The following is a 20,455-nucleotide window of genomic DNA, read 5'->3' as shown; positions in this document are numbered from 1 at the left end:
TGTTGATTAGCTGACAACCAGCCTGAGGGGAAGCTGCATGTTTTAGCAGCGACCAAACCCACTAGCAAGCATCCAGCTAGCTGTGCAAAAAGCCACCCAGATATGGAATAAAAGATGGGGAGAACACCCAGGATCCCCACTTTATCAGTCTGTGGGGGGGATACCTGTTCACTGTCCAAAAGATGAGCTTGAGAGGCACTACCCCTCTCAGTAACCTGGATTTTTGGTGGATTTTGGATGTTGTGTTGTTTTATTATTATTATTATTTGGTTTTGTTTTATGCATAATCTGTTTTCATTAAAATAATACTGTTCTGTAGGTAAAATTATTATTCTACCACTCTAAATCCTAAGTGGGAGGAAATGTCTACACTGGATGTGATTTATGGGGAAAAAAATCACAGGCAAACCTAAATGTCTGGTGGGACTCCACATAGTTAAACTTGTATGGCAAGAGATCAGAAATGGAAAGCGCAGCAAGGCAAGCAACTAACAGTGCAACTTCTGAAATACTGCTTCGACTCTAAAATACTGCTTCAGTCATCTCCCATCCTATCTTTTGGGTTCTCCGGTCGGTTGGGCTATAAGCCACAGTGGATGGGGAAACCCCTCTCGCCAGCACGGGGAGGAGGGGGTCAGGACGATGCTTGGTGGGCACAGCAGGGGACAGCGGGTTCCAAGGAAAGTCTGCAGGAGGAAGGGGTGCTTTGACACACAAAACTTTTGTGGTTTGAGCCTGATTTTGGGGCCTGTAGAACTGCATGAGGGAAGATGGGAGCTCTGAGAGCAATGAAAGTGAAAAGAGTGAACCACCCTGTGAAAATAAATGGCTTCAAGCTGTAAACTATACCCAAGGACTCATTTCTGGTGGGTGTGGGGGGCCAGGGCATGACAGGAAAATTAGCCTGAGATGCTTATTTGAATCCCTGGTCAGACTATGGTGCAAAGCTTCTAGACCTCCATTTTCTTTTTCATTCAAACAAGTCATTCTTAGCGTATATATGTTTTTTCTGGCTTCATTTCAGCTCATCACATTAAAATTAAATTTTATACTCTGTGCTCATGCGAACGCAGCGAGACTAAACGCTCAGTTTTCATCCTTGCCGGCCCTGTGCCAGGAGGAAAAATCCAGCCCCATGGGGAGGGCTGGACTGGGGCCTGTGCAGCGTTTTGGGGCGAGGACCGCAGCCCTTCTAAGGTGGATGTTGCTTTGGCTGAGGTGTTGAAGATGCAGTGCCTTCACAGCACGCACGGCTGCTCAGCAACGTGGAGGCACGTGTACTTTGCCAGTTGAGAAGTCTCAATGTATAGCTACAGCACAGTTTCTTCTGGGAAGGATATGTAATATTTATTAGACTAGCAACCCACAGGCACCTTACATACGCAGGACGATGATATCTATGGGTTCCTGAGACCTCCTGTCTGATGCTTTACGCCAGACATGGTTTACTGTTGCTGAAACTGAAATTTCTGCTACGTATCATGGCTTAGTGATGAATCAGCTCAGATACAAGCTCAACATCCGCTTCCCTAAATCCCCAAATATTAAGAATACAAAGCTCTGCTTATTTCACGCTCTCTTGCAAACATACACTTTTGAAAGGGTTGGAAACTAAACTCAGTATTAATGACAAATCCACGGTAGGTCAACTCAAGTGGGTCACTTTACTGAAGAGATTTAAAAATTGAACTTATAATATTAGGATAAACTGGATGGAAGAGGAGTGGAGATAAAGGATATTTCCCCCCTTATGTAGACAGCAGCAGAGTGAATGAAAAGATTTCTAACAACCCCAGGCAGTGGATCTCAACTTCCTTCGTAGGATGCTTGAGCTTATCATCCAACTTCAAAGTCATGTAGTAGTGATGAACATCAGTTGTTCAATCTAATTGAAAACAAATAATGAAATTTGCTAACCAAACAGATGTTACTACATGTTTTTTTAATGGTGACTCTTAGTAGTTGCTTGCTTGCAAAAAATCAAGACATAAGCTGAAAACCTAGGCACGCAGTAAAAACATTTGCCTGAATGTATTTTATTTTTATTTTACAACTAGGAATCCTAGGAGTCAGAACAAGTGAGTGATGCATTCAGGTTTGCAGAGTCTGTAAGATTTACTGTAGCAACTTAAGGGACTAGTCCAAGGGTAGCCACTGACTGTTCTCTTAGAGAAGTCATGGAGTCCAGGCAACTGGAGAAGAGCAAAGATCATCCTGACCTTTAAAAAGGGGAGAGAAGCAGAGCCAGGCAATTACGGACTAGGTATGCTAACCTCAAATACCCAGAAAGATATATATATCACACAATACATTTCTAAGCAGCTGGAGGATTACAAGGTTTTAGGAAACCAACTAAGATTTGTCAAGAATAAACAAATCACATCAAGCTCATCTAATTTATTTCTGTGACAGGATAATCTAAAAAGTAGTAGATGTGATTTATCTTGTCTTTAGTAAGACTTCTGGTGCTGTCCCACATGATATTCTTATGAGCTAACCAGGGAAATATGGGCTATTATAAAATCATTGTAATGTGAAAGCAGAGCGAACTGAAAAATCTTGCACACCCAGTATTCTTCATTTATGAGAGGTTCTCTGGCCATGTGAAAAGCATAACGAAGCAGCCAAGAGAATGCTGTCCTGCATGTTTCGTGCTGTTCACTGTTTGCCTTAGTAACCTGGATGATGAGCCCTGTGCATGTTTATACATATGAATGAATCAAGGCTGAGAGAAATATTTCTAGGAGAAATATTTTTAAATTAGGAAAGTAAAATTCATTAGGAAATACACAAAGAATTGGACTGAGGACTGAAAAAGGAACTGAGTGCACACATATAAATGGGGAATTACTGACCAGGCAGTGATAGTTTGGAAAGGCTCTGAGGAATTACAGTGGCTCAGAAAATGAAGGGAAGTCAATAGCATGGATATCTGTCTGAATTAACAGGAGTGGCATATGTGAGACAGCAGAAATAATTGTCTGATTCCACTTGGCACTGCTCAGGCTTTTACTGGCATAGATATCTAGGTCTGGGCATGATCCTTAAGGAGGAATGCAAAGTGGAAAAATGTCACTTGGACATTACTAAAAAAATGGCATATCTGAATTTGAAGAACTGATTAGCAGCAATCTATCCCTCCAGATTTGAGCTTAGACATGGTGGTGGGCTACAAGGCATTTGCTTGTTCTGCTGCTCTTTATATGAATGCATCCTATTGCTGTTCCAGAACTGGCTGTGAGTATTAATACCATTCTACAGTAAATGCAACAGTTATAAAAGCATTAATATCCACCATGCCCTTCGGGATATAAAGCAAATACAATGTACCAGTAAGGCTAAAGGGACAGACACAAGTAAGTGTAACACAATTGCTGAAGTGAAACCTATTCGCAATGTAAATAGTTCGCATACTGCACAGATTAGACCAACAGAGCTGCTTCCCTGTTGTTCAAGTATAGCATTGAAACCCACTCATTAGAAGTTAAAATGACACCATATGTACCCACTGCAGCACAGCATGAAGGTATACGGGTGTTACGAAGAAAAAGTGGATTTCAGTCCAGCTGTTGTCATTTAAAGTTACGTCCAGTTCTGGGTAGCTCTTTTCAGTGATTCCCCTTTCTATTGAAGATACCAAGACAAAATGCCAAAAAAAAAAAAAGTATGCTACATCCACGTCCATAAAGTTTATCAACTTACAGACTCCAGGACAGGTATATCATTCATTGTTTTGCACCAGCAAGCACAGTAATACACAAAAGCATGCAAAAATCATTTATGGTACAGAAAGATCCTGTAACTTCACTCCTCAAGTAACCGATGAACATTCAAACCACTCCTATTTTTGTAGGAAGATAATTCCTGAGATGCAAAGTTGAGTTGTATGTTGGCATTTTCAAAGACACTGTACTTCAGCGAAGCATACAGAAACAACTTGGTAGGGACATAACGAAACAGGAGCAAAATATTTTCTCATACAGATACTCAGAGGCAAGAAATGATCATGGGGTTAAATTACAGTAAGCGGTGGGCTTTTTTATTTTGTTGAAAAGTACATCTTTTACTGGATTCAACATAGTAATAAGATGAAAGAGGTCCACTGGCAAGGGAGGAAAAAAAGCAAAAGTTTAGAAATACTTGACACAACTAAAATAAATGACAGCTTTTTCAATATCCCATAGGCAGGCTGTAGTAGACGATGTTTTCCCGTATCCATGGAGAAAGGAAAGTCTTTGACTGATGTAAGTCAGTTTAGCACAAATGCTGGTCTATCTCGTTAAAACCTGCACTATTTGTTTCTTTTAATAGATAATATAGGTAATATCTAGCTTTCACTCTGAACCCATGCTTTAACACTCAGAATTTATCCATATTTAATTACAATTTTATCACACTTTTCTAATCAAATAAATTTACTTTGTCCTCCAAGCAATCACCTCAGTATTCCAGTATGTAAAAAATACTTTCATTATGTTTATTATAAAAATATAAATGTTTCCACTACAAATCATTTTACATTAGTAAGAGGCCATCTACAATTGCACAATATATAATCTAAATGAGTAAGTAATGCTTTGACATACAAGTTAACGTAAATACATATTGCCAATCAAATCGCATCTATACATTGCTTATTGAATGCTAAGTAACAGCACAAAACTAGATATGTTAACAGAAATAAATAAAATGGAAACTATATTTAAAGATACAAAACCAATAATACGGCATGTCATTTTATGAGTAGTTGCATTTTGCTTGATGTCAATAACCGATGCAAGTCCTGTACAGGAAGATGGCCACACGAATTCTAGTATCTCTACTCCACAATGAAGAATTGTACACTGCTATGTATACATATGTACACGGGGACAGGGAGTATAGGATGCTTGCAACAGAGGCCACTTACAGTACAAATCAACTTTTGACAGGGAGAGAAAACTAAACTTATTTTAAAACTCTCTACTCCTAATAGCAAAGAAAAGCAAAATTGAGTTTCTTTTTTCCCAAGCATCAGTGAGATTTAAACTTTTACGCTGAGCATGCTCAAACAGTGGGCAAGGAACATGACATGATACTAAGAGAAAATTGAGGGTGGTTGGTGCAAAGTTTTCAGTCGCCATCTAAAACTCTAAGAACTGGTTCTGTGTTTTCAGAAGCATTTCACACGTCTTCCCCCCACCCCAGCCCCTTCTCCCCCACTCTCCAGCGGCAGAATGAAGCTGAAGAGAAACGTTGCAAGGAATATGTTATAAAAAGCTGTACCCACACAGACAACGTCTGCAAATGGATTTTGGTGACTTAAATTCACCAACAGTGTCTGATTTAGAGCAATCTCAAACTGAAGAAAAGAAAGATTCTGAATGAACTAAGCAATGGAAAATGCAGCTTTTCTATTCAGCATGCTGCATTTCAGAGTAGACTGTGGCAGATAAGGAGAAGTGTTCTTTACATCTTCAGCACTTTATTTTAATTTTCTTCCATTTTTCATTTTTTATTTCAACTTACTTTAAAACCCATTCATTTTTCTTTCAGAAAATATTACTAATTATTATCCCGAGAGTGTATCTCAAATCCAGTCCTTTACAGCATGCTCACTGCCAGCGCTCATTAAAAAGTCTCTAATTCTGCTTCTATTTAGCATTGTGTGCTAAACATTGCGTCTCTACATTTTATAAGTCCTGGACCCATGAAGACCAATTTAAAAGCTGATTCAGCCACGTAAATCCTAGGAACTGATTCTTCCCTTACTTATGTGCCCTATGCTACAAGGAGCTTCAAAACCCAAACCAATACAACAAAGAAAGCACAACCAGTTACCTGCTTTTGCATGCACAGCAAAAGGCGGCGTGCCATATAGTCATCTGCCTCCCACACAGTCTTGGACTTACGGGGACTCACTGTTATTCATCAGAATCAGGTTTCGATTCCAGCATGGCAAGTTGGGAATTGGAGTGGTTTCCACTACTGCCCAAAGCCTGACATCTGCATGCCTGGCATCACCTCCAGAGCGTTAAGAAGCTCGTCTGTACATAGCACAAGAAGTGCCTCACACTGCGATTTAAAACACTCACTTTCGGGTGAAGAGTCATGTCTGCTCAGAACTGGGACCGATGTACTCCGGAGCAGCAGCTTAAGAGCTCGCTGTTGGGAAGATGCTGAAGATGGGAGAGGACTCTTGAATCCCCCCTTCCAGGCTCCTTTTTCTACTGGGAAATGTGAATGCTTTCCTAAAGACAGGCTCCTTTCTGCTTTCTTTCAAGGAACAGGTACCTAAGGAACCTGTGCCAAAAAGCAAGGCTCCTGCAGGACGGCAGCACCTGGACAGAGGGCTTCTAGCTCAGACTTAGGTAAAATTACATACCAAAGTCCCATTTCACAACCTTAAGTCGTCCTTTTAAACTATCCACTTACCCTTGGCTGCAAGTCACCATCTCAGTGTAACTACCAGTGGCTGCCCACACGGTGGTACACCTCCCAGTTCCCAGTGTTGGGAGCAGAGCCTGCCAGATGGAAGCCAGACATGGACCACTCCCCAGGGAACTCAAAAAGCATCCTCAGTTAACGCGGGACGCAACCCTGATTCTTTTTAATGTTTGCTAGGCAAACCTCCCACCTGAACACCACCCGAGAACAAGGGCCCTTATTTTGACAGGGAAGCAGGCTTTGGGAGGTAAATGAGATGTAGGTACCTGACTGGGCCAGATACTGATCTAGAGATCGATATGCACACAACTCTGCCAGAACTCAAGCCAGGGTTAAAATACCACTTACAGCAAATGGAAGGAATCTCAACGAGTCCAGATGCTTTGTCTAGCGTCAGAACTGGAAAAAAGACCATCTTTCTTTCCTTCTGTATTCCATATATGATGTTATGAGTATAAAATAATCTAGTAATTAACCCTCAGACAATTTCTCAGGTTGAACCAATGAAGCTCTGATAACATTTGGCACTTGGCAATAATACAGCCAGGTTAAGGTATTTAAGCATAAATATAAACAATAATGGAGAAAACAAAGGAAATAAATAAGTCTTTTTAAAATTAAGACTTGTTTCTATTTAAATGAACACAATTAGGGAAGCTAACATAATGGCGAAAATCTTTTGTCAACTAACTCAAAGTCACTACAAACTTTATTTCTGTGTTCCTTTCTGAAGTTGAAATAGCATGTTACAATGACATTATAGTAAATATGGCCAGACAGGTAGTGAGGTATAGTCCTCTATTTTCCTTGCTTTTAAAGAAATAAAATACCTGTTACAGATCTCTTCTGTATAAAAATACTGCAAGTCTTTCTTTCTTCTTGTTTGCTGTATAGATCAAATACACAGCTTTTACGTCCATGGGTTTTTCATGTTATTCAGTCACTTAATATTCACATGGCTCTAGGTTATAGTATCACTGGTTTTTACTTGGAAGGATTTTTTACATATTTTTTTCTTTTGAAATTTACTATCTGCATTAACAGTCAATCAAGAGCACCCACCCTTTAGGATTAACAGATAGAAAACAAGTTCACTCCTATTTTTAAGGCATTTATACTCAATATGTGAATGTCTCAGTGGGTTTGAAATTTCAATCATTTTGTTTCCAAAGCTGTTGCAAAGAACGCCTTTAAATTCTGCCGTTTATCAGCCATCACTTTTGCCCTGTGATGCAACATTTCTCTTTTTTTCTCTCCTGAGCAACATGATTTTGGTACCTTACACAGGAACAGGGCTGTTCTTTGTATGAGTTTCTAGAGCTTTGATACTGCTAACAATCTTCTTTTGAGGCCCCACAACTGTAACGCCGACTTTCTTCATGTCACTGGAAAAAAGAGAAGATGCACCGGGTGAGTGAGCATACTGTTTCTGTGTTTCCTAAGGCTGATGTGAGCAAACAGAAATCAATTAGCTCGTCTTATACTGGTGCACTGGAGGAGCCTCCAGGTATGGCAATACTGCTGAATCACAAACCCTGGTACGAAAAATACTGAGAGCCATTGTATGAAAACAGCAGGAGGCCGCAAAAAAGAGTAAAAACTCATTTAGCCTCGTTGTGTTTGCTTACCTGGAAGAAAAGACAATGAAACAGTGTTCTCCAGTGACACACTCACTGGGACGTAGGGGCAAGGGGTTCACTCTGGGCCAGCTGCCATCTTGAACCTCTCTACCGTCTCCATCCCCCTATCAGCCTGATTGCTTTTCCTGAGCGGTGCTGACCTCTCGCTATTATGTGCTGAGCCCTCTGAACGGTCGTCTGAATTCTGGTATCAGCATTGAGATCAATGGCTACGTGGCCAAGCTTCCAGCATCTACCCTGTTTTTCACCTCTCGTTCCTCCAGGCCGCCGGGTCTCTTTGTTCCTTGTGCGACACAGAAGTGGTTTAACACTTGCGAAGGGCTAACACAGGCTTACAGGAAATTGGGCATTCCTAGAGGATTTCTGCACTGTCCCCAAAGGGTAATTGTTACAAAAAGCCATTAGCAGCCTTTTAATAGTTGCAATAATACACTAATTAACAGCATTGATGTGTTTAATTGTCGGTACCGCAGCTGCTGCTTACTTCTTCGTAACTTGTAGTGTATCCAGCTAGCCCAACAGGGAGTCAAGATTTCCTTTGACTGTAAGTTCATAACTGTACTTGATGCCTTTTCAGGTGCAGACAGAACATATACCCTACTCTTCCTAATCACTAGAACAAAGACAGATTGCATTTAAATGTAATAAACTTGCGGGTTGTAAACTTACAAGTTTAGCATGTTTAAATGTCAAAACTAGAGGCAGGAGGGAGTTCATCCCCTGAATAATTATTACCATGTAGGAGGAAAGCAGCTATATAGTGCTTGCTCTGTCTCACCTGGTTTGATGGAATATGGGATAGGCAATAAAGGAAATGATTGGCACATGTGCTAGCTGTGGGGAAAACCCCATATAAAAGGCAGAATATAAAGAATCAGCACAGAAACTCCTAAACTGTGAGTGAAAGAAAGTGATGCTGATGTACCAGATGATGCACGGTGCTACTGTATCAGAAGAAATTGGGAATTTCCTTGGCATCAGTGAGAAAAAGCTATTGGACCATGGCCTTCACACAATCACCAGAGCACCTAGGTTTCCTGCACGTGTATTACAACTATAACAATAATTTACATTTGTCTCTTTAAATGTAAGAATATTTTAGCTAAAAACTGGAAACTGCATAAAAACGCTACTCTTACACTTCTGTTTAAACTTGTACCTCCAGCCACAACCAGTGATGAAGAGCTGTAGTCAATTCAAACTTACTCGGTAGAAATCTTGGCTATTGTATCACAGGAACTGTATTCCACGCCTGTGAAAATGTCTTTGCACTGTCCTGTCCGAAAACCATTGAGCCAATCACCTGTCGTGCGGAAGGCTGAAATGTCAATGTTACTTTGGTCCAGGAGAAGATTTGATGGCCTGAAATAAAAAAGAATGTGATGAAAGTTAGGGAGCAGGGATACATATGGATTTATTTGGTGTCTAAACTTAGCACTGGCATGGGCAGGAGCTTCCAGGCTAGACGTGGCTTTTCTGTTCGTCTGTGGAAGTTATCTGCTGCTGAGGCCACCGCATGTACTCACGCTGGCAGCTCTGACAAACGCTGCGTAATCATCTTGCTTAAGAGCGCCAGCTTCTCATGCCCATATTTAAAAGACTGAAGCATCACCAATTCATGAAATATATTGTTACCTTACAATTTAATGTGTGAAGCATTAGCAAAGACAAGCCTAATTTAGATTATATTTATGTGATTCACCTAGTCCCAAACAACACACAAATGATGCACACTCTAGACTCCAAGTTGAGTGTGTTGGTAGAATTGACACATATCAAATGTTCAGAGTATGGCAGCCCACTGACAAATCCTAAATACTGCTACTAAGTTAGAAGCACAAATAATAACACACTCGTGACTTTAAAAAAATTGTATCAAGTCTAAAAATCAAATGTTAAGTGAATTTGTGAGACAAATGTAACTGCATGAGACTTGCACTCTGCAGTGCACAGAGGCAGAAATGAGGAAATTTGTTACTAAATATGCTTAGCCAAATGTAAAATGCAATTGCCATGTCCAGTTTAAAACTGATGCTCACTTTAAGACTGAAACTTTCATAGGGATATCATACAAATAATTTAGAAGTGAGAACCGAATCATCTCCTGCCTTTGAAATTAACTTGGTGCTCATGAAGGATGCTGAACTGATGTGATTTGCATCCAAGTTCTCTACTTGGAAAACAATGAAGAAACCAGGAAGAAACAAACAAAACCAACACAATGACTGAAACAAAACATATGTCCATGCTTCTTTGCCCATTTAAACCTTTTTCCATCTGCATAAGTCTACCTATAAGCTATTGTGAGAAAAAAATACCCTTCTCACAATAATGATTAAATGTATCATTTTTTATCAAGAAGGAATACATTGCAGCTGACCCTGCATTTTGCATATTGCAAACAGCAAAAATGGCTGCTCCCAGAACTTGATGTTGATCCAGACAACATCACTGTCTGGTGGATCATTGATCCATCTGGATCAATATTGATCCAGAACTTCAGTTCTGTCTGGTATGAATATTCTTGTTTTCATGGTCTTGTGAGCATACTGTAACTTCTTACTTGAGAGCATCAAGACTAAAAATAAATGCCAGCCCTTCCCCATGAAGTCACTAAAGTCAGGCTCTACCACACCTCGTTTTAGCCACCTAAAAACACCACAAGTAGGCCCAGCTAGTTTTCGCTCAGAGACTGCTACAGTCCCCAGAGACACACACGCATTTACAGGCAGGGGGTTTGTCCTCTCTGAAACAGGTCTTCCAGGCAAACAGCTTGGAGGAGACACCCAGCTCTCAGAGAGGTGAACCTGTGCTCAGCTGTTCCTCCTCACTGACTTGCTATTTTTTCTAAGAGGTGTGAGAAGCCCCTGAATAGCAATACGATCACTAATTTCTTTCTACTGACAAGACATCGTACTAATTCTAGTTACCTTTCTCTTCTCAGTGCTAATTAGTACAGTAATGACTTCCTTGACTAGTGTCATGATTTATTTATGACAAATTAACTCTATCCCAGCCAAAACCAGCACAACTAGTCAGATGTTATTAGAGACATCAACCCTATTTCTGTGTTTTTTCCTCCACTGACAAACATACGTCCATACTGGACAGCTTTTTAGCCCCCTTTCAGAAACATACGTGCTCCATTTTAAGTAAACTACCTTACGGGTGTCTGTCTCAGGCTTCAGGCTAAGCATGTGCTTAGCTGTGCTACTTATGATGGTGTTGCTCACAAGCACAGGAGACTGAACTAGAGGATGTTCAAAGTGGTTAGCACTGCAACTCCACAGTCTATTTTCTGCCCCATAATTCTTTTTCCCCATGGCTCTAGTGAAACACCACCTGCACAGGAGTCTGACTACTACAGTTGAATCCATCTGAAGTGACTTTTGTCACTGGAAAGAAGTGAAAATGAGAGGTGGTTAGACTAACACTGTAATTTAAAGGCAGTGATTACACAGTGGAACAGGTAAGTGACAGTTACTGGTACTGGAGAACTGATCTGGATGGTAAAACACGCTCTTCACCCCAAACCCAAGCCAACTCTGAGCACTGGAAAAAACATAAAGGGGGAGATTGTAAAGGCACCAAAGAGAAAAAAGTGTCTAAATAGCAGTGAATAAGCGACCTAGAAAATCCAAACAAAACTTCTCAATCCCAACAGAAGTCTGTATTAAGTTTCATCAAGATCAGCAGCACTGCAATAGCACACCCTTGCAGCACGTCTGACTTGCACTGGAATCAGGAGATACCACATCAGTTATACTGAGACTTTTACCTTTGAAGAAAAGAACAATATAGCTGTGCTAAGCAATAACTCTTGGTATTTTCTACATATTAAACAGCACCTTTTACTTCTGATGTTTTGCCAATTGTTATCAATCAGCCGATCTCTTTCAGGCTCAGAAAATTATTTTAGTATCTTCTTCCCTTTTAGGATTGCGGGCCATAATTAAAGAGCTCATTAGATGCTTGAAAATCTTAACTTCAAAACCACAAATGGACATAACACTTCTGTAGATTCCCCATCAGTTTTCACCAGGTCTCAGAGCAGCGATGTTCCTCATCAGGCACCTTTCGCCTGACTATCTTCCCTCCGGAGCCCAGCCAGTACAAGGAGCTGCTGCAAGTGACTATGATCACTGGCACCAACTATGGACCTCGCATCCTGGGAACAGCCGTAGACGGAAAGGAAAGCGACAGAAGACACCAGAAACCTGCTCTGCCCCCAAAACAGTAAAGAAGGGCAAGCACAGCATGGCCGCACCAACGCACAGACTGAGCTGAGGACAGAAGATGCAGCACACTTCAGGTTACTGTTCTCATGCTAAAAACAGATCTTAGGCACCTATGTGATATACAGCTTTAAATGCTCTCCAGTTAAAGGCTCAGGTTAGATAATCAGGCCCAAAATATTTTTATTCAGTAGCTGTACAGCCTGCATCTCCCTGACTACTGTTTGTCCAATGAAGAGCCAATGCTTTTTATTTATAGTTTTCTGGGTATAGCGTCTGGAATCTCAAGACATTTATTAAGAGTATTTATGAAGTGTTCTTTGTGATAAAGCATGGAGATTTTTTTTTTCCAGCCTAGAATGTCTTTTCAACTTAAATCTAATAACACAAGGCCTGACTCAAGAATCACTAATGAAAAAAAAAAAAAGTATAAACAAGTTGAAATAGAACAGGTCTCTAGGATTAGGAATTAGAGTGGCCCAAAAGAGCTTTTATGTTTATTACTTGGATCAAAGTATCATCAGGACAAAAAATATGACCTAATTTTAATGCAAGTGACCTCAGAATAACCAGCACTGTAAAGTATCATTTTTCTCCTTGTAGGATTCCAAACAAAAATTAGTTACTTTCCTCCTCAGAGAGGACATCTGGACAGTTTATCAATGAACAGGAATTTGTCTCACTGCGAAGAGTCTGTGATGTCTCCTTGCATGCACCAAGGGAAAGCTGGGCTTTCAGAGCATCTGCACACATCGGCAGTTTTTTTCCCCCTGACCCAGCCCCTAGACAGAAGGTCTGAACATGAAATTTATGGTCTGGGTGATGTGCGCCATGAGCTCACACTTTACTAGACAAATTAGATGGGTTGCAATCCGTGCAGCTGTAAACGACGTCCTGCAGGGTTCCACCTGATCTTTTACAGCTTTTCATAAATCAGTACCTACTAGCTTCAGAAGAGAGTCATTAAAAAGAAATCATGGAAATTACATGTTTGCTCAGGGGAAGTGGAATAGAACATTTCCCTCTGTCTTTTTTCTTCTCTCCCCTCCTTTATTTTTGAGCTCTCTTTATTTTGTTGCGTTGACCAACTATGATATACACCATTGTGTTATCTTTCAACAGTCACGGAAAGACTTTCTATCCTGTTCATCCTGACTGTGTGTCTATCTACAGAGTTGTATTTCCTGACATGTGGTGCCCTGAAAAATATCAGCAAGACTCAGGTTAGAGAGACAAATGTAACAGCGAGATGCCGGTTACAAAATGCCCTGTTGCTTAAAGCTTTCTCTGGATGTGCCCATTACATTAACAGTTGGAATTAACCTTTGAGTCAGCCTCAGTAGCAGGGAGAACTATAGTTTGTTATCATTAGCACAGCTTTTTGTCACAACACAGGGAAAGTTTTGCTGCACCGTATAGTAGCGACAAAGACCACAGAAAACATCATCAGAACCCTTCCCAATATGGCATGGAAATCTCGTCTCTGGTCGGCCACTGCTTGGCGAGAAAGGGATATGTCAACTTGTAAAATCCAGGAACTGAGAAAAATAAAAGGAAAATGTCCTGCCACTTCTTCTGCATGAAGGGTGGTATTCTGCAAATACACAGAGGAGTTGCGCGCACATGATCCCAGACTTCGTATTGCAGTAGCCTCTCTCTTTCCATCCCTTCCTCCAAACAACACAACCAACCTTCAGTTTTTAAATCTGGATTTCCCCTTCCACAGTCAGTTTCTTTTAAAGGGGAAAGCATTTAAAAAACAAAGTAATTTCCTGTGGCAAATTGTAGGTAATTATAAGCCGATTTTGCAAAGCCAAATTGCTCCCTAGGAGGGAGCGAGGCCTGGTTTGAACACAAATCCTCTATGCTTTATGATTATGGCAAGCTGAAGCACAGAATTCAGGTCTAACAAGAAGGATATCTCCTATTTCAAGAGAAAAATAAACCAAAAAACAACAGCTGGCTTAGAAAGCAAATTCTAGTTTTATCTTCCACAGCAAGCAGAATCATAAGTATACGTGTGTATCAACAGGAGACTAGTAAATAAATGACATGCCAAGGAGAATTAGAGTCATTCTGTTTCCTTGATTATCCCTGGACATTAAAGATAAGAATCTTTGGAGTTCCACCTCTTAATGTCCATTTTTAAGGTACCCTTAGCAAAATTTGTAACTTAGTCCCTAAAACACAATTCACCTCTTAGGGTGGCACATTCGCTTTTCTCAAGGGGATTCATATCATGCTTGCACACTCTCAGAATAAGCAGGTTGTGACTACTCTTTGAAGTCAAAAGAGAGCTGGAGAAATAAAGAGGGGTAATACAAATAACCAACAGGGAAAAGAATGCAGGTGAGGCTGATGGCCTGCCGCAAAACGATACATCTCTCTAAATGTCACCCTGGACTTCTTATTTTCTAGCTCCATGTTGTCTGTTGGCAAAAAACTTACCACAGCTTCCCCTAGGATAATGCGCAAATGGAATTTCAACTGCCCCATAGGTCAAGTCCTCCAGTCTTCCCTGCTCCTTTAGCTGCCCCTCAGAACATGCTTTTCAAGGGATTTTTCAGCATCCTGGGGGGGGGTAATAAATCATATGCCTGGGTGTATCAATGCTCCTCAATTTACATTTTCCCCCCACCAAAACCACTGAAGGCAAAAAATACCAGCATGTTGCTGAAATGGTTTTCTTTTTCTCATAATACAACTTAAGCTGTGCTTTTAGGCTGCAGAAGTAATGTCACATGACCATTTCCTGGGATTCGTAGCTGGCCCAGAGACAGACCCTTAACGACAACCAGTCATTATTGTTAGGACAGTCTATAGGCTCTTTAAAAGAGGGAGAGAAAAATGCCTCAGAGAGCTTTTAAAATGCTTTTCTGGCTCTTTGCGTCGACCATTTGCTGTGTACGACTTGCCCTTATATCTCACATTTGGCTGCGCTATGAGTTTCTACAGACTTTCGCTACAGCATTCGCGGCATCAGGCAACGGCTCCGAGCAGTTTCTTTTCCCAGCATTTCCAGCGCAGAATTGCCATTAACGCTAACGAGGGCTTCACGTTGTAAACCCGGCACATCTTGCTGAGAACAGCAGAACAAAATCCCTCGGAATCGCAGTAAACAGCAAACGCTCACGATCAGGCCACCCGCTGGTCTGGCTGCATTACTATTTAAATTATACAGTACCCAGTTCGGTCTACCGTGAATTCTTGTCTGAGTTTCACCAGCAGAGTCAAATTAGAGGTGTGAAAGTGCAAATAGATGTTTTATTGTCTCTGTTAACAGTGAGCCCCAGCGACTTCTAACTTTGAAGGAACAATGGTTCATTCGCGTCTGCTTCAGGCATGGTATTAATGACTGCTGGAAAAGTCAGGTGAAAATAGGGCTTTTCTGGCTCTAGCATGCTAAGTAAAGTCTCTAAAAATCTCCTCAGTCTAACTCCTGGATTCCCCGCACAACCCGAACTATGACTAGACACCAAGGAATATCGTTTACTCTTCCATTTTTCTTTGTGATTTGTAGTTAAGTGTCCCCCCCGCTCCATAACTTCACTATCTTATGTTTAACAGACTTCAGAAAGAGAGCTAGCATTGCAGGCTTACATTACTTGAATTCTTTTAGAGTGAGCAGACCATTTTAGGACACGGATTATACTGTTGCTGGGTTTTGAACGAGGCTAAAAATTCACATGCAGGCTTGCATTACGCAGCATTTGGCCAAACCCAGACCCTGTTGTTAATGCCTGGACAAGCAGAAAGCGTAAGGCCTCTCTGAAATGCTCCAAGTAAAACTTGGAGAGTAAAATCTCCTTCCTTCAGCCCTCCAGCCTGAAAGCTCCTAACAGGGAGAAGCAAACAAGCAATATTGCAGCAGGTCAGCAATATATGTCAAGCATCTGAAGCCTTCTGACCTGAATGGCAAAAAAAGGGAACTTTTCAACAAAACATTCAGCCAACACAAATAGTCGTCTTGTTGCAAATATTATTGTAAAAACAGGGCTTGAATTATGCTGCATAATGGAGCAGTCTGAATTTTTTATTTGACCTGTTCACTGCTCTTATTGAGTTTAATTTTCATAAATATCCTACCAAGCTAGCATACTAGAGAGTTTCCACCGAATCATCAGATTTTAAGTGGAAACAAACTTTGTGAGAAGCAAATTTCAAATTTTAAATTGCAAATGATGCCTCTGGGCATTCGAGAGCAAACATTACGCTTGACACCAGTGAGAGAGCCACGATGATGGACAGCAAAGCACATGTTTAGCAGCGAACACTTGCAATCGACTACTCGCAAATAATGGGTCGTCCAAAACCTGCTCAAGGAAATTACTCCAGTGAATAATTCAAACGACGCATCAAATTCAAGAAAATCAGGATAGGATTGTAAACAACTTGCTAACACATGAAAAAATGTATGAGGAATTATTCACACACATTTTCAAACACTTTTATATTTTCATCAGGAAGAGTAACTGACCCTGACTCCCTAAATTTCTTGGACTATATTAAAAGAATTTCAGCTATGCTTTTTCTGAAAATAAGTGGCTTTCTTGTTTTTCTAGCCTTAGCTATAACAATAGTGGTAGAACTTGTATTTTAAATGGAGAACTTCTAACACATAAAAGAGATCTGAAACCAAATCTAGCTCCAATGCTGCAGTACAATCCAGAAATAATGCTTTTTTTTTTTCAATACAGTTAGTTACATAGAGTCATGAATTACCAAAAAAGATGTATTTTGGGAATTAAAGAAAAATCCACATAACTGTTCATAAATGAAATTTTTTTAAAATTTTTTTTATTCCCATAGTCAGGCACACTGCTTCCTCATCACAGAATGGGAACTTGGAAATTAATGGAAGAGGTGAAATTTGTATAATAGTATGGGATATACAGTCTCAGGCCTCTGAGTTCCAAGGAGGCAACTACACATTTTGTAAACTTCAGTTCCAGAGCCTTCAATAAAATCTTAAGAGGTTTCATCCATGTACCATAATTGTCATTCATAAACACAAAGAATAGTGCATATTCATTATGGTAAATAAAAAATAACTTGCCTGAGCTTGATGAGGTACCTTATTCTGGAAAACATAAATTTGGCCTTACATTTTATTTAAGTTCTAGACACCTAAAAGGTGCATAGTTAACATGCATAACTGATTTCATTTTTAAATTAGCATAAGTATAATTGTAAATGCTTTTTTATTTTGGTAAGCAGCATTATTTCTTTAAAAATCTGATTTGGTGTCCCTGTTCTAGAATCAGCTTTTCACTTTGTACGTCTATTCAGAAATCCTTTAATAAACTGAAAAAAAAAGGCAGACATAACTTCTCATATTTTGCAACACTTCACATTTATTATGTTATCCAGAGCAGACTAGTGGACTAAAATGAGTACTTGAAATTACAAAATAAAACTTTGCTTCAGAAGCCTCTATATGTGAGAACACAGATTCTGATTTTTAATCCTTTGAAGGTCTCTTAAACCCAAGGACTGCCTGGAAAGCAGTTTGGCTGGCTGATGCTACAAGTAGTGCTTGGAGAGCAGAGCGAGGAGTCTACAAAGTGCAAGAGAGCCAGCCTTGCGTGCTGCCTCTGCTTACGAAATCAAATGGCTTTAATGTCATTTACTGCCTTTGCTGAACAAGCTCACTCTTTTCCATGTATTTCATACTAAAGGTAGCTCCATGCCCGAAGAAACAGATGCTGAATCCTATTAACAACTGCTGGTTAGCCTGTAACACCTTCATCTTCAAAGATTTGGGGCAAACTTGCTAATTAATCCTCCTGTGAGGAAAGCAATTCAAATTTTCAGAGAGACAGAAAAGTTAGCTAAACAAAACAAGAATTTAAAAGTTCCAATAAGACAACTGCCTTTGAAATGGATGATGTTTTGACATTTTCCAAAATAAAATAAGGACCAACTGATTTTTGCAAAATATTTGATAGCTGCATTTCCAAATTGAAAACTGTTTCGAAAACATGTTTCAGACCACACCACTGGCATCTTATTAATAAGTGGACAAAAATCACCAGATAATTTTACAGAACTCCACGTAAGCAGTAAGACATGATAATGACTTTCCATATTAGATGCTTGGGCTAGATACGAACTGAGAATAAATATACTGAACAATAAATGTCTCATTAAAAACTCCTTCCTCTGAGATCCTCCTCTCAATTTGCAATGCAAATTAAACAGCATTTTCTGTGAAGACCCAAAGAAACTAACAAAATTGTTGGCTGTTAACTCTGGGCAACTCATAAAATAATGATCTTTTTTACAAGGAAGACTATCAGCTGTTTATTTTCTGCATTCGATATATGAGACAAATTCTTGCAATTCTTGCACTTAGATATAGCTACTAATACAGTTAGAAACACAGAAAAATTGTTACGGACCACTTAATAAAGAAATATCCTGAATTCTCAAGTGGTTTTCTCTCTTTGTTTCCAATGTAATTCTTTCCTCCTCTCTTAAATATATACTTGTGGTATAAAGAAACAGCAGCAGCAATACTTGATTCTGACTTTCACTTTCTATGTACCAAAAAGTTACATAGAAACAAAAGCAAACACAGAAGCAGTTTATTTTTCTGTGTGGATTCCTTCCCAATTTTGAAATCAATCACAGACCTGGCAGAAATTCAGAATTTCTAAAAATCATGTGTTGGAATTAAAAACATTTTTCAAATTTTTTTCAAATGCTTTTTCTTGGCAGAGGCTGTGGATTAACTCTGCTATTCCTGTTTTATAGCAGGGTCACGAAGACTAAGTAACTTTAGTCGCACCTACATCACAGATGTGAACATACACAGCAACCATAGGAAAGCTGCCATAATACTTGGTTTGCCTGCATCCCGTATCAGAACCCTTATACCTCAAGGTCACATTATCCTCCAACAGCTTGCTTAATTTTGGGACACAGAAATGCTTTAAATATGTTTCTAATGATACACTATGTTTTGAATGTATTTTTTTTAAATGGCTGTGTAAGAGTAAGATTCATATACATAAAATGGTAATATGCATTGTAACTCTAGAGAGCCATCATATCTATATATATATATACAAGATCAGAATCTGAAATATAAGGAAAAAATCAGAAATATAAATAAGTGATAAACAAAAGAAACAGATAAAGAAAATGAAGTGTTATGAGTCCATTTAAGATTTGTAGTATATACAAAGTATTTCCAGTTGCGTGACTCCTGGCTTACATTTTTTTTTCCCCCCACACAAATGAAACAACAACTAATAAGCCCTTTCAGACCACAGCCTCACCAACTGGTTAGCAGGTGGGTGAAGTGATTCTGTCTCTCCTACTCAAGTTTAGAAAACTTTCCATCTGCTTTGTATCTGCATGAAATGTTCACAAATGTGAAGTAATACACAGTGGACTAAAAAATAATAAGCTCAAGAAGAAAAATAATGAACCTGATCAAAACTGGAAGAACTATGAACTCACTTCCACCCTAAAGATATCCAAACAACCCAAGGACTCTGTTATAAAAATGAACATAATGCTCAGAAAACAGGAAAGAACAGCAAGACATAAATCAAATTAAAATATCATGAAGTTGTGCTTTAGGAAACCGCATGGCTTGCACAACTTTTTGTGTACTGAGTTCTGTTCCTACAGCCCTTCACAGAGCTAGATAACTCCGGGCAGCCTAAAGGACACAAAACACCCAGGTGTCCGTAACCAGCGCTGGTCTCGTTAGCAAGAGCTCAAGGTAGCCACCTGATTAAAAAGTGAATTTTGACAGGTAAGAAAGCAAGCAGCCATACTCTCTACTTTACAAGGAATGGGAAAGGAATTTGCACATGAATTAGAGATGAAGCGCAACAAACACCAGGAAAGGTATAATGAAACGTTTGCTGTGCTGAGGTTACAGAAAAGCTTTTGTCAATGTAAGGTTCACAAGCACGTAGAATGCTTTGCAAAGAGACGATCAATAAGGATAAAAACATCCCCTTGGATATCAAGAAAATATTAGATGCCATGGAGTGGCCAGATGGGATAGAAAACTGAAAAGGAAATACAGAATTGAAGGCTTTGACTCCTCTCCTGTATTCCTATGAGGTATTAGTATAAAACGTGCCCAGGCTATGGCCTGAAATCAGACGTACAGTCAAGCACATCCTTCAGTTG

At 39.8% G+C, this 20,455-nt stretch overlaps 1 protein-coding gene across 5 annotated transcripts in view; it reads right to left on the bottom strand.

The window, feature by feature from the left end:
- Positions 1-3,745: 3,745 nt before the first annotated feature.
- EPHA3 (EPH receptor A3) overlaps positions 3,746-20,455 on the bottom strand; it is a 236,117-nt gene continuing 219,407 nt past the window's right edge. For all 5 annotated transcript variants that reach the window (XM_072885112.1, XM_072885073.1, XM_072885101.1 and 2 more), the window contains 2 exons: positions 9,273-9,428; positions 3,746-7,811 (listed from right to left, as the gene is read on the bottom strand). In XM_072885112.1, the coding sequence (XP_072741213.1) occupies positions 7,706-7,811; positions 9,273-9,428 (262 nt within the window). In that variant the 3' untranslated portion in view covers positions 3,746-7,705. The remainder of the gene's footprint in view (positions 7,812-9,272; positions 9,429-20,455) is intronic.

The sequence above is a fragment of the Ciconia boyciana genome, chromosome 1, assembly GCF_034638445.1.
Source record: "Ciconia boyciana chromosome 1, ASM3463844v1, whole genome shotgun sequence".
Lineage (NCBI taxonomy): Eukaryota > Metazoa > Chordata > Aves > Ciconiiformes > Ciconiidae > Ciconia > Ciconia boyciana.
This window is presented reverse-complemented; position numbering and strand designations above follow the sequence as displayed.